Source organism: Mytilus galloprovincialis, chromosome 13 (genome assembly GCF_965363235.1).
Source record: "Mytilus galloprovincialis chromosome 13, xbMytGall1.hap1.1, whole genome shotgun sequence".
Classification (NCBI taxonomy): domain Eukaryota; kingdom Metazoa; phylum Mollusca; class Bivalvia; order Mytilida; family Mytilidae; genus Mytilus; species Mytilus galloprovincialis.
The window spans coordinates 54,677,414-54,690,237 of record NC_134850.1 but is presented as its reverse complement, the minus strand read 5'-3'; the positions used below and the strand labels follow the sequence as shown (position 1 = coordinate 54,690,237).

Genomic DNA, 12,824 nt, shown 5'->3' with positions numbered 1-12,824 from the left:
ATCTTTGGTTAGCTTGCTTGCTAGCTGGACAATGAAGTTTTTATTAAGTTAGATAAACATTACTACCCTCCTTTAAGAGTAGATTAATTCGACAGGTTACCAATCTGTCTGTCTGTGGGACTAGCTAGGCCACTTCGAAAGGAGAGTAGTATACCTTACCTAATAATGACTTCACGGTTCAGCTAGTAATTCAAACAAGCTAACCACAGATATTACCTTCAGCTACACACTCAATGCAATCAGCTGTAATGTTTATTATTATAATATATATAGTCCGTGACATAAATCGTTTGCTACTGTTTTTTCGTCGCTGTATATCATCTACAAGAAACCAAGTGGTCAGTTAACCAGTGACAAATGGCCTTAAAGTGTCGTTTTTTTAACATGTAGCCAATCTGTTACCTAGTGAAAAAGATTTAACATTGTCATGATTGTGTTGTTGGTCTTTTGAACATAAAACACTGCTTTCAATGAAGCATAAAATAAAAAAATAAAAAAAGTCAGTAACTATAATTCGGCGTTTAAGAATCTAATGAATTATGGGAAATAATTTCACAAATGTACGACACTGGCTAAAACGATGTGATTGGCTTACAACGTTCTAAACAAAGAGAATATAACAAATGATGTAACTTAGTTAACGTCTATTTCTTCTGGAACTCAAACATTTCCAAACTTGTTTCAAAAAGAAGGGATAATGTGACATGGCATATGTACTCTTTTATTAAGGGGACCTCGGTGGTAAAGTTCTAATATACCATATTTTTACTCTATGCATGTTTACAATCAACGTGAATCTCGACTATATGTAGTGTCTATGAGTAAGCCAAACATTACGGACTTTTAACTGTTTTTGAGGTAAAGTCACATGTCGAACATTACGGATCTTAGTTAAAAGACTAATGACATTGTCTCCTTTTTTTTGGCAATGAAACAGATTCCATCCCTACATTGTACATGTGTTTTTTAAATGTTGTTCATTTTTCTACTTGGTTTTCAAATAATATGCATTTACATGGTTATTAAATATAATTATTATGTTCCAGTTTAAAAAAATAAGATCAAAGAATTTAAATGTTCATTACAAAATTTTATTTCTGTAAAGTGATTTCAGGGTTTTCAAAATATTTTTAGAATGTAAACAAACTAGCTGCAATAAACCCGTCAGCAGTAAACCAGTCAGCAGACATTTGTAATTAATAGTAACTTGCTGTACACCAAAATGGTAAGATATATACGTTATACATGTTGTAATTGAAACACCAAAATGGTAAGATATATACGTTATACATGTTGTAATTGAAACGCACTTTTCTACGTGTACATAATTTCAAACTTAACTATGTATATCATACTTATTACTGGTAGTTCCAGTTTAAAAAAAATAAGATCAAAGAATTATTTTTGTCATGGCGTCCATAAAATAAACTTGCAATTGTTATGTTGTGACCAAACCGGTTCTTGGGGTGAACACTCAATTTTCAAAAAAAATATGGAGGCCTGCGAGACGACTTAATTTGTTTAAAATTGGTATGAACGAATACTGTTATATCTTATGCAGGGCAAGCTCATGTTAATTATTCAGAAAATGTATTATTTTTCGAGTTTCAGTTAATTTCATGTATCTAGGTGAACGAATATCGAAGGTACCATACAGAAATTGGACAAATATGCCATTAAAACATATGTATGTGACAATACACATATCCTCAGTGATTGATATAATCTTGCATCCAGTTCATGTTAAGTTATGGGCATAGAAAACTCTAGAGGAAAGAACCGAATACAAGATAATATCTATACGTTTCAGAAACCAAAATGTGGACTACTATGCACAATGCAATGCACAAGAGCTCACTGGATAAAGTGCGCAGTTGTTTCTTATACAACTACTCTGGAGCTCATAAACTTAAGCATTATAATCAACATTATTATCATCCGAGATATATAATCTTATTTTTACCATTGTAATGAAAAAGTAAGCACAGACATACCAATACACTTGATTGTTATACGATGATGATTGATGTACCCATATTTTGACTTTTATTTATTGTGTCTGTTTAGTTTACGCATCAATGTAAATATAACGGAATTTGATGAGACTGTCATCAAAGTGGGAGGGTTAGCGCTATAAAACCAGGTTTAATCCACCATTTTTTACAATTGAAAATGCCTGTACTAAGTCAGGAATATGACAGTTCTTGTCCATTCGTTTTTGATGCGTTTTTATTTGATTTTGCTATGTGATTATGGACTTGCCGAATTGATTTTCCTCTAAGTTCGGTATTTTTGTGATCTTACTTTTTGACCTATTTGACCTTTCCCTTAAAAATCGATAAAGCGAAGGAGTGTTCCATCAACATGATCCCATGGTAATGCTTATGGTTTTTTTTTAATGTTTTCTCGTACTCATCAACCCAAAATGCATACATGTAATACCAATATTAAAATATGAATATAAAAAACAAATCCACATTTTGGTACTTATGGGTGGGAGAGGGGGGGAACTTATCAAGATTCTCATCAACCCAAACAGGCAATAGGCAATATGTATTGCCTGACCAAACATAGCCCTTAAACCAACCACCACTTGGCAATGAGGTTATACACATATCCTCAGTGATTGATATAATCTTGCATCCAGTTCATGTTAAGTTATGGGCATATAAAACTCTATAGTCCATACAGCATATTTGCAGGCCAATCTCAAATTACACCACTAGCAAGGCTTTCCCCGAAGTAATAGTATTCCCAATACTCAAAACAAAAATATCTTTTAACACTTTTATTAAATACTATTCCTTAATTACTTTAAAACACTTCTAAAAATTTCAAGATACATGTACACAGTTCTGTATAAATACTTCATAATCCAATAAATTCTCATGAATTTGACCACATAGACTTATAAAGTTCGAGTTAAGGCAATGAAATCATATCAAAATGAACATTGTCATTTTTAATAACATCTTCGGCATATGGAAAGCTTGTAAGCAAAGGGACTTCACCTCCAAGTGTAACCTATGCTGGCTTGTCTCTTTCTTTACTGCTGTTGAATCAAACACACATTTTACTTCCTAATCAGGAACATTGACAATTGTATTTCCACTTGATTCTTCACAACTCTGCTGAAAATATATTAACCAATAACAAGCTGTTTATTTGTACTTAAGACAGCATTAGTCACACTTCGAAAAGGAAAAATCCCTTTGCCTACAATCCACGTGGAAAAACCACTAGGGAATCAGTGTCCCTCGAACTGTAGACAAAGAAATTTAAATTAAAAAATTTAACCATAAATAAAATTTCAGTATACATTTGTACTAGTATACAAAATCATTCAACATATATATTTATTAAACAAAACAAAAAATAGTACAATCATTATTTAATCTGCCAAGACAACAGATTTATGTGACACATTTTAACACATCAATGCAATTATATACCACATCCACATGAAATTACGGACAAATTATTAGAATTACTTAAAAGGTTCATTTGACCATAAAGCTGCTTCCATCAATTATTATTATTATTATTATTTTTTTTAATACCGTGCCATATTGACTTCTTTTGCCTTTCTCAACACAGACATACATAATTTAGTGTTAATATATCCGTATTTTTCCCATTCATTCTAATCAATTTTATGAACAAACAAACAGACCGCTGAACGCGGACCTCGACGAAGACACCTCAATTCAATACACATCACTCCGGTAAATAACAATACACATCACTCCGGTAAATAACAATATCAAGTGACATGTCACACTAAATTATTTCACTTTCTCAATATTACTTTTCTTTTCTAACAAAGTCTTTAAAGAGCATTTTTATCAGTATGTACGATGTAATTATCAATGAAAAGTGCACAACACTCAAAAGAAACAAAAGAAACTATTTACGCTATCAACAATTTATTATTCTCCTTTCAATTACAGGTTCCCAAAATGGCCAGAACCCCCACTTCCACATATATTTTATATAGCGATAGCACTTTGTCCTGCGTTTACGGCATAACAAATATCTGACCACCTGGGTTGATAATAACTACCGGCCAAGGTCCAAATCCCAAAACATTTTGCCACCAAGGTCAAACATTACTATCTAGTTCTATCAAGAAGCCGTCAAGACAAATATAAATGACCACCAAGGTCTTGACGCCCCAAAGGCTAGTATTTTTAATTTAATATTGGCATCAAGGCAAATGTAAAAAATTATAAAAATGACCACCTAGGTCTATTGCCACAAAGGCATATAAAAATGACCACCTAGGTCTATTGCCACCAAGGCATTTATAAATGACCACCTAGGTCTCTTGCCACCAAGGCATATATAAATGACCACCAAGGTCTTAAAGCCACCAAGGCTATATTGCCACCAAGGCAAATGAAAGTAAAAGTTAAAGAATATAGTTACTTTGCCGACAACACGTGGAGCACGACCTTCCCACAGCTTGGATATTGAAAGAATGAGGATGTATCACATGTACTTCCGCCAATGATATCAACCAATGAGGTTAATCAACATGAGCTTGCCCTGCATTACATGTAACAGTATTCGTCCATACCAATTTTAAGCAAATTAGGTCGTCTCGCAGGCCTCCAGATTTTTTTGAAAATTTAGTGTTCACCCCAAGAACCGGTTTGGCCACAACATAACAATTTCAAGTTTATTTACAATTTACAAAGTGTGTATATGTTAACTTAGGCCTATATGTTAAGTATGTTTAAATGAACATATGTTCTCCTGGTTTAGGACTTTATTCATAATAGGTTGAAAAATACAGGAAAAGTTTAGAGGTTTATGAAATGTCCTATATTTTGACTTTAGTGGAACCTTAATTTAGTAAAGAGAATTACGATAGGTGATCAATCCATCAATCAATTGAAGTATGTGTGTATTTGATATGACCCAATAAAAAGTTGCATAACGAACTTGTAAAATATTTACATTAGCTTAGAGTTTAAAAGGTTATTGACAAAATAATCTTACATGTTTCAGATGTAAACAAATATTTCGGACATGTAAATTCATAGCAAATTTGGAGATCATTATTAGATCATTATTAGTATTGAATAAATTGAATATGCCTGCTGCATACGAAATGTACATAATAGAAATCAATATAATTAGACGGTTTGAAATATAAAATTTAGTGCCAAAATAACGTGTGACACTTCTTTCAAATTAACTCCAAGTTAACATTTGAAATTACATCCGATTGCATTGAGTGTGTAGCTAAAGGTAATATCTTTGATTAGCTTGCTTGCTAGCTGGACCATGAAGTCATTATTGGGTTAGATAAACTACCCTCCTGTAAGAGTAGACTAATTCGACAGGTTACCAATCTATCGTCTGTGGGACTAGCTAGGCCACTTCGAAAGGAGGGTAGTATACCTTACCTAATAATGACTTCAAGGTTCAGCTAGCAATGTAAACAAGCTAACGACAGATATTACCTTCAGCTTCACACTCAATGCAATCAGCTGTAATGTTTATTATTATAATATATATAGTCCGTGCCATAAATCGTTTGCTACTGTTTTTTCGTCGCTGTATATCATCTATAAGAAACCAAGTGGTTGGTTAACCAGTGACAAATGGCCGTTTTTTTTAAACATGTAGCCAATCTGTTACCTAGTGAAAAAGATTTAACATTGTCATGATTGTGTTGTTGGTCTTTTGAACATAAAACACTGCTTTCAATTAAGCATAAAATAAAAAAAAAAAGAATTAGTAACTACAATTCGGCGTTTAAGTATCTAATGAATTATGGGAAATAATTTCACAAATGTACGACACTGGCTAAAACACCCTAAAACGATGTGATTGGCTTACAACGTTCTAAACAAAGAGAATATAACAAATGATGTAACTTAGTTAACGTCTATTTCTTCTGGAACTCAAACATTTCCAAACTTGTTTCAAAAAGAAGGGATTATGTGACAGGGCATATGTACTCTTATTAAGGGGACCTCGGTGGCAAAGTGCTCTTAGTAGTTCTACTTCTGTAAATACAAGCCAGTCAACACAGTCGTTGCGAGTTCGAACCCGGTTGCATTCGACTCCAATCTTTATTTACTAGGGTTGTCAGTTTTACTATCGAAGTTCGCTGGTTTTCCCCCGTGTACTCCAGATTAGCCCAAACGTAGTGCTTAAGGTTCACCATAAGTAATTAAAAAATACGCCCGTTTACACCATGAAATTTACTATCAGTACCATAGGTGCTCGAGGACAGGATCCTGTTTTGAGCCCCTCTCCCCTTTTAGTCACTCCCCTAATTATCATAAATCGCAGAATTTTCAATATTTATCGCTTATTTGTAACCATATATAAACCATATTTTTACTCTAATTATGCATGTTTACAATCAACGTGAATCTCGACTATACAGTGTCTATGAGTAAACCAAACATTACGGATTTTTAACTGATTTTGAGGTAAAGTCACATGTCGAACATTACGGATCTTAGTTAAAAGACTAATAACATTGTCTCCTTTTTTTGGCAATGAAACAGATTCTATCCCTACATTGTATATATGTGTTTTTGAAATGCTGTTAATTTTTCTACTTGGTTTACAAATAACAATGTATGCATTTACATGGTTATTAAATATAATTATTATGTTCTATGGGGCTATGGTTTTTTTTACTGTACAAACTTTTTTTTTTCGCCTGCGGCGAAAAACAAACTATTTTTTTCGCGACGAGTCGAAAACAATTTTTTTCTTTCAATTTTTAGCATTACATATAGTGGCAGCTGAGGCAGACTTTTCTTTTCTTTTTTGTTTAGTTTTTAATTTATCATTTTTGTTAATTTACCGGTGTATTTGGACTAGGTAGATAGACTTCCTTTTTTTTTACTCTCAAAAACGGTTTTTATTTATGTATATCAAATCCTATTTTATAATTCCAATATTCTTTACTTTCTTGTTAAGCCCGCGGTGTTTGAGAGTTAGAGAAAAATCAGGATCGCAGTGCCAGTAATGTGTATATTAAGTAGGGTGACATGTCTAGTAAATGCAGGGTTCATACATCATCTTGACGTGAAAGTGCTCTTCTCCTGATATGTAAGTAATATGTGTCACTGACCGGTTACCAATCACCGTCATCTAATATTCAGAAAATCTCCATATGCTGTGAAGTATGTATTCAGATTAGGGTGAAGTTTGGTACTTATTAATTGTTTGCACCTGTCCTAAGTCAGGAATCGGATGTTCAGTGGTTGTCGTCTGTTTAAGTGGTTCATACATGTAAGTGTTTCTCGTAGATAAGATCGTTGGGTTACCGCTTTGAATGGTTTTACACTAGTAATTTTAAGGCCCTTTATAGCTTGCTAATTGGTGTCAGCCAACTTGAAGGCTCATTGTTGAAGACTGTACATTGACCTATAATGGTTTACGTTTATAAATTGTAATTTGGATGGAGAGTTGTCTCAGGCACTCATGCTACACTTTCTTATATCTATTAGAGTACTTGTATTTCTTATTACAAAGTAGATAGCAATTCTTGATTTGAGCATCGTCAAGCGTTCTATTAAGCGATTTTATCATTTGTTATTTACCTTGTATTAGTGGGTATTTTTTTAAACATGATACGGGCATCATATAGTTATATATATATGTAAAAGAGGGGCGAAAGATATCAGAGGGACAGTCACACTCATAGATCGAAAATAAACAGACAACGCAATGGTTATAAATGAAATAGACAAACAAAGAAAAGTACATATGAATAAACATAGAAAACTAAAGACTATGCAAAACAAACCCAAACAAATACTGGGGGGTGATCTTAGGTGCTCCGGAAGGGTAAGCAGATCCTGCTCCACATGGGGCACCCGTTGTGTTTGTATAAATGAGCAAACCGTATCTTCCTTTGGCAAGATAACAAAATTAATATATACTGTTCATCAAAATATTGAAAATAATTGTTTTATTTTTTTTACAGGATTGTTATACAAAATCGGTTATAATTTCAGTCATTGTACTTTCCTTGATATGCCCATCGCAATCACGTAAGCATGATTTAAAAATTTAAGTTTGATATAATGTATGAAATATTCATAGAAATTAAAAAAAAAATTTACATAAAATTTTGAATGGAAATTGGGAATGTGTCAAAGAGACAACAACCCGACCATAGTCAATAGAGCAGACAACAGCCGAAGGCCACCAATGGGATCTAATGCAGCGATAAACTCCTGTAAATACTTATCAATTATGGACCTTTAGACAAAGTCAATACGTTAAATATGGACTACTGATCAGATTATAGTGACCTAAGACAAAGTCCGAGTTTCAATATATTTTAACAGGTCCATATAACGCATTGACTAAGTAAAAGGCTTGAATTTTTATATGAAATATGCAAATAATGTATTAGAGATGAACTTCAATGTTCTTTCTGCGTATCTGTAAGTTAACTACGTAAACAAGAAAACAACGTCCTAGCTACATGTACGAAAAAAAAAAACAATACACAAAAAATAAAAATCTGACAGACAACAACCAACAATTAGCACTGACCATATGCCTAATACTTAGACAAGGCACGCACATAATCTGGTGGGGTCAAACATATTTGCTTGCACTCAACCATCCTAACGTTTTTATGTAAAAACGTTCTTTTTTGTGATTATGACACACAATAAATACAGCAAGTAATTATAATTTTTAGACCAAACATTTTAAATTAAAAAAAAAAGGTGAAATTCATGTACATGTACATGTATGTTATCATTACAGAATACTATTTTCTTTAGGTAACGTTATGAAACGAAATTTAGGGCAGTTCGCTTATGAAATGGTACATTACTGTGGATGGGTACAGGGTTATGAACTAATGGATTATGGATGTTATTGTGGTAAAGGTGGCTATGGAGAACCTATGGACAACTTAGATAGGTAAATGGTATAGAACAACTGTTTACAAACACGATTAAAAGAAATCAACTGTATTAGTTTTAAAAACAGTTGTTATTGCCTCCTTTTTAAATCATATTGCATGGTTTCTGTTTTTTTCTTCTTAAATCACTAATTTTGAATAAGAATAACGGGTTTAAGGTTACATGTATACGTTTACTAGACACTAACACCAGGAACCCACCAAGCAAGTTATCAGGGATCAGCGTAAGATAGATCAAACCACTAGCTATTTGAGTTATTATTTCAGGTTTATACAAAACTTTCATTGTAATGTAACAACACTTCTAATGTATGACTAATGTTATTACATCTCTCATGTATGACCAATGTTATTAAATCTCTATAGTATGACTAATGTTATCACACCTTACACGTATGGGTTATTTATTCACACCTCTTATGTATGATTAATGTTGTCACACCTTTTATATATGACTAATTTTATCACCTCCCTCATGTATGACTAATGTTATCACACCTCTTATATATGACTAATTTTATCACATCCTTCATATATGACTTATGTTATCACACCTCTAATGTATGACTGATATTACCACATCTCTCAGGAATGTCTAATGTTATAACACCTCTTATATATGACTATTGTTATAACACCTCTCATATATGACTAATGTTTCTACACACCTAATGTATGACCACTGTTATCACATCGCTCATGTATAACTAGTTTTATCATATCATGAATGACTAACGTTATCCATCTCATATGTAGGACTAATGTTATCCTACCTCACATGTATGTGTAATGTTATCACACCTCTTATGTATGACTAATGTTATAACCCTTCTAAAGATGGACTTATGGTATCACCTGTGATGTGTGACTACTGTTATCGCATCTCTCATGTATAACTAATGTTATCACACTTCTCATGTATGACTAATGTTATCACACCTCTCATGTTTGACTAATGTTATCACACCCCTCATGTATGTCTAATGTTATCATACCTCTCATGTATGCCTAATGTTATCACACCTCTCATGTATGACTAATGTTATCACACCACTCATGTATGACTAATATTGTTACACCTCTCATGTATGACTAATGTCATAACACCTCTCATGTACATGTATGACTTATGTTATCACATCTCTCCTGTATGACTAATGTTTCCACACACCTAATGTATGATTAATGTTATCTCACTTCTCCTGTATGACCTAATGTTATCACACCTCTCATATATGCCTTATTTTGGTACACACCTCGTACATGACTACTGTTATCACACCTCTCATGTGTAACATGTTATCACACCTCACATGTATGACTGAGGTTAATACACCTATCATGTACTAATGTTATCACATCTCTCATATATGACCAATGCATGTTGTTACACACCTCATGTATGACGAATGTTATCACACCTCTCATGTATGACTATTGTTATCACATCTTTCATGTATGACTAATGTAATCACACAAAGAGTCATTTTATTCTAAAGGAAGGGTTCCTCTTTATTTTAAAGGTGTTGTAAAGCCCATGATGACTGTTATGGTGAATTGGAATCAAAACATTATTATGCTGATTGGTACAAGTATAAGTTTAAGAAGAATACTATAGAATGTGATGGTGAGTTCATCATTTATAAAAACAACCTCAGCGACATTAACAAGTATAAATATGTAATGATCAACATCCAACTCCTATCCCGCTGAAACACGATTTACAAATTAACAAAACATGTTTTTTTCCCGGGATAAATATTTAATTTTCAAGATTTATTTCAAAGTCATATTTTTGTTTACTTAATGTTAATGACAACCTTTCCATTACCTTTCAGACACAAATATCTATTATAAGTTTCTGCAAAAATTGTAAAAACGTGTAAAATTCTTCATTCGATTACAATACTTCCTAAGAGCCTTTAATTGAAAGTTCTCAATGTAACTAACTTTTGATGTCTTTTATTTCAGATGATTTTGGAACAGACCACAGAAAGTTGTGCGAGTGTGATAAGATTATACTTGAATGTGTTCTACGGAGTGAATACCATAGTGAGAATCACAAAAACTGCTCAGCGGACAAAAAGTAAATACCATAGTGAGAATCACAAGAACTGCTCAGCGGACAAAAAGTAAATACCATAGTGAAAATCACAAACTGCTCAGCGGACAAAAAGTAAATACCATAGTGAGAATCGCAAAAACTGCTCAGCGGACAAAAAGTAAAATGATATAAATTTTGACAAAATTGTTATTTACATTTAATCTATTACTTGTATTCCTTTTTCATGTAGGCTATATATGGGTTATTTGATATATGATATGCAAATAGTAATCGCATATCTTTGTGTTATATTTTACTGTTAGTTTTGGTTTGACAAGACCTATTTATGTTTAAGAATTGACATTTTTTTCTTTGTAAAATACTCGGATTGTATCAAACATTTGTCTGAAATCTCAATGCATGTACATTAAAATAATGTGTTAATTTTTAATTCCTTGGCTACTGTAGCGATATGTAGACGTGTTTTTTACTAGACTGTAGGCTTCAAAATAGGTTCCAGCTCTTTTCTCTTCTTTGAAACACATTCATTTTTAATATTCAATTGACCTTCATGTCATTTGGAAAACTTTGGTATAAACAATGCGATATGCCTGTTCCAGTTTGAACAAATATTGTGTACCTTTATTACGCTAGGAATAAATGCTGTATTTTTTGTTCTTGTGTAAATAATAAATGAGAATATGTTTTCCACATGGACTTTTGAAGGAACTTTTCAGGACATCAGGACAAATGTGTACCATAATGGACAATTACTATTGAAAGTCTAACAGTGTCAATATTTTTTTCATTATGTATACATTTGATGATTTATGCTGTAATATATCTTGTCTGTATGTTGTGTGTTTTAATGTTGTGTTTATGTTATTTTATATTCGGTAAACAACTCGTAAGAGCTTATGTTTGTATTGTTATATGTGAACTGAATCAAAATAAAACGTTCGTATTCGTATTCGTATGCTTTCCAATTGTCATCTTCTAATTTTGCAACATACCCCGTCCTATCGTAGGGCGTTTATATGCATATTTCTCTAATTTTCATCCTATTTTCACCTTTCCTGACCGGTGTGAGAAAAATATTTCTAATCTCTAGTGAAAAATTTGTTCTCAGCAAATGATTGGTCGATATTTTATTGTGACGTTAAATTTTCTTTGTTTCTTCTGAATTTTCCTATTGTGACGTCATGAAAAAAGGCGACCATGCCTGATGACGTCACATAAAAAGTACACAACTTTCTTCAAATCTTTGAAAAAGAAGGATAAAAATCATTAGAAAAACAGATTCCACCACTATAACTCGTGTATTATGATATGTGCTCTTTACTAAAAAATGTCCCCAACAATAGTTTGAGAAAGACGGATCGAAATGAACGTTACATACATACAGTCCACCAAAAGTTATGCGCCACATATTTTATTGAAATGAAAAAAGAATTAGTTACTCCTCTAAAAGATTTAGCGAACATATACCATAAACAAACCACAAACCTTAGTTTTGTCACTTATGCAGGTTCTATGAATTTAAATTTTGCGTTCATAGTAGTAGTGACGTTGCGCACGATATTGGTGTCACTTTGGAAATATGGGTTAGAAGGCGGGTTATTCAAATCCAAGCTCTTATCCTATACAATAAATATCCATGTTATGCATAATCATTCGAAAGGAAATAAACCACAGAAATCAATAACATAGATGATTTTGTGCTTTGTCTATTTTTTAATGAAAAACTTTGCTCATTTCGATGCCTATAACGTCATTTCAAGGGTGTCCCGCTGTTACAATTTTGTTTTATGTGAGTCTTTAAAATCCCAGTGCGGATTCATTAGTAAGTAGAATGGTTAA

At 32.7% G+C, this 12,824-nt stretch overlaps 1 protein-coding gene across 2 annotated transcripts in view; it reads left to right on the top strand.

Moving 5' to 3' along the window:
- The first annotated feature begins 1,133 nt into the window (after positions 1–1,133).
- The window catches only part of LOC143056699 (basic phospholipase A2 S6-45-like), a 33,649-nt gene continuing 21,958 nt past the window's right edge, over positions 1,134–12,824 (top strand). Inside the window, exons 1-5 of one of the 2 annotated variants that reach the window (XM_076229844.1) lie at positions 1,134–1,225; positions 7,964–8,030; positions 8,778–8,919; positions 10,444–10,547; positions 10,892–11,890. In XM_076229844.1, coding sequence (XP_076085959.1) covers positions 1,223–1,225; positions 7,964–8,030; positions 8,778–8,919; positions 10,444–10,547; positions 10,892–11,010 — 435 coding nt within the window. In that variant the 5' untranslated portion in view covers positions 1,134–1,222 and the 3' untranslated portion in view covers positions 11,011–11,890. Of the gene's footprint in view, positions 1,226–1,245; positions 1,271–7,963; positions 8,031–8,777; positions 8,920–10,443; positions 10,548–10,891 lie in introns of those variants that run through there. The other variant, XM_076229845.1, reaches the window with a different exon arrangement.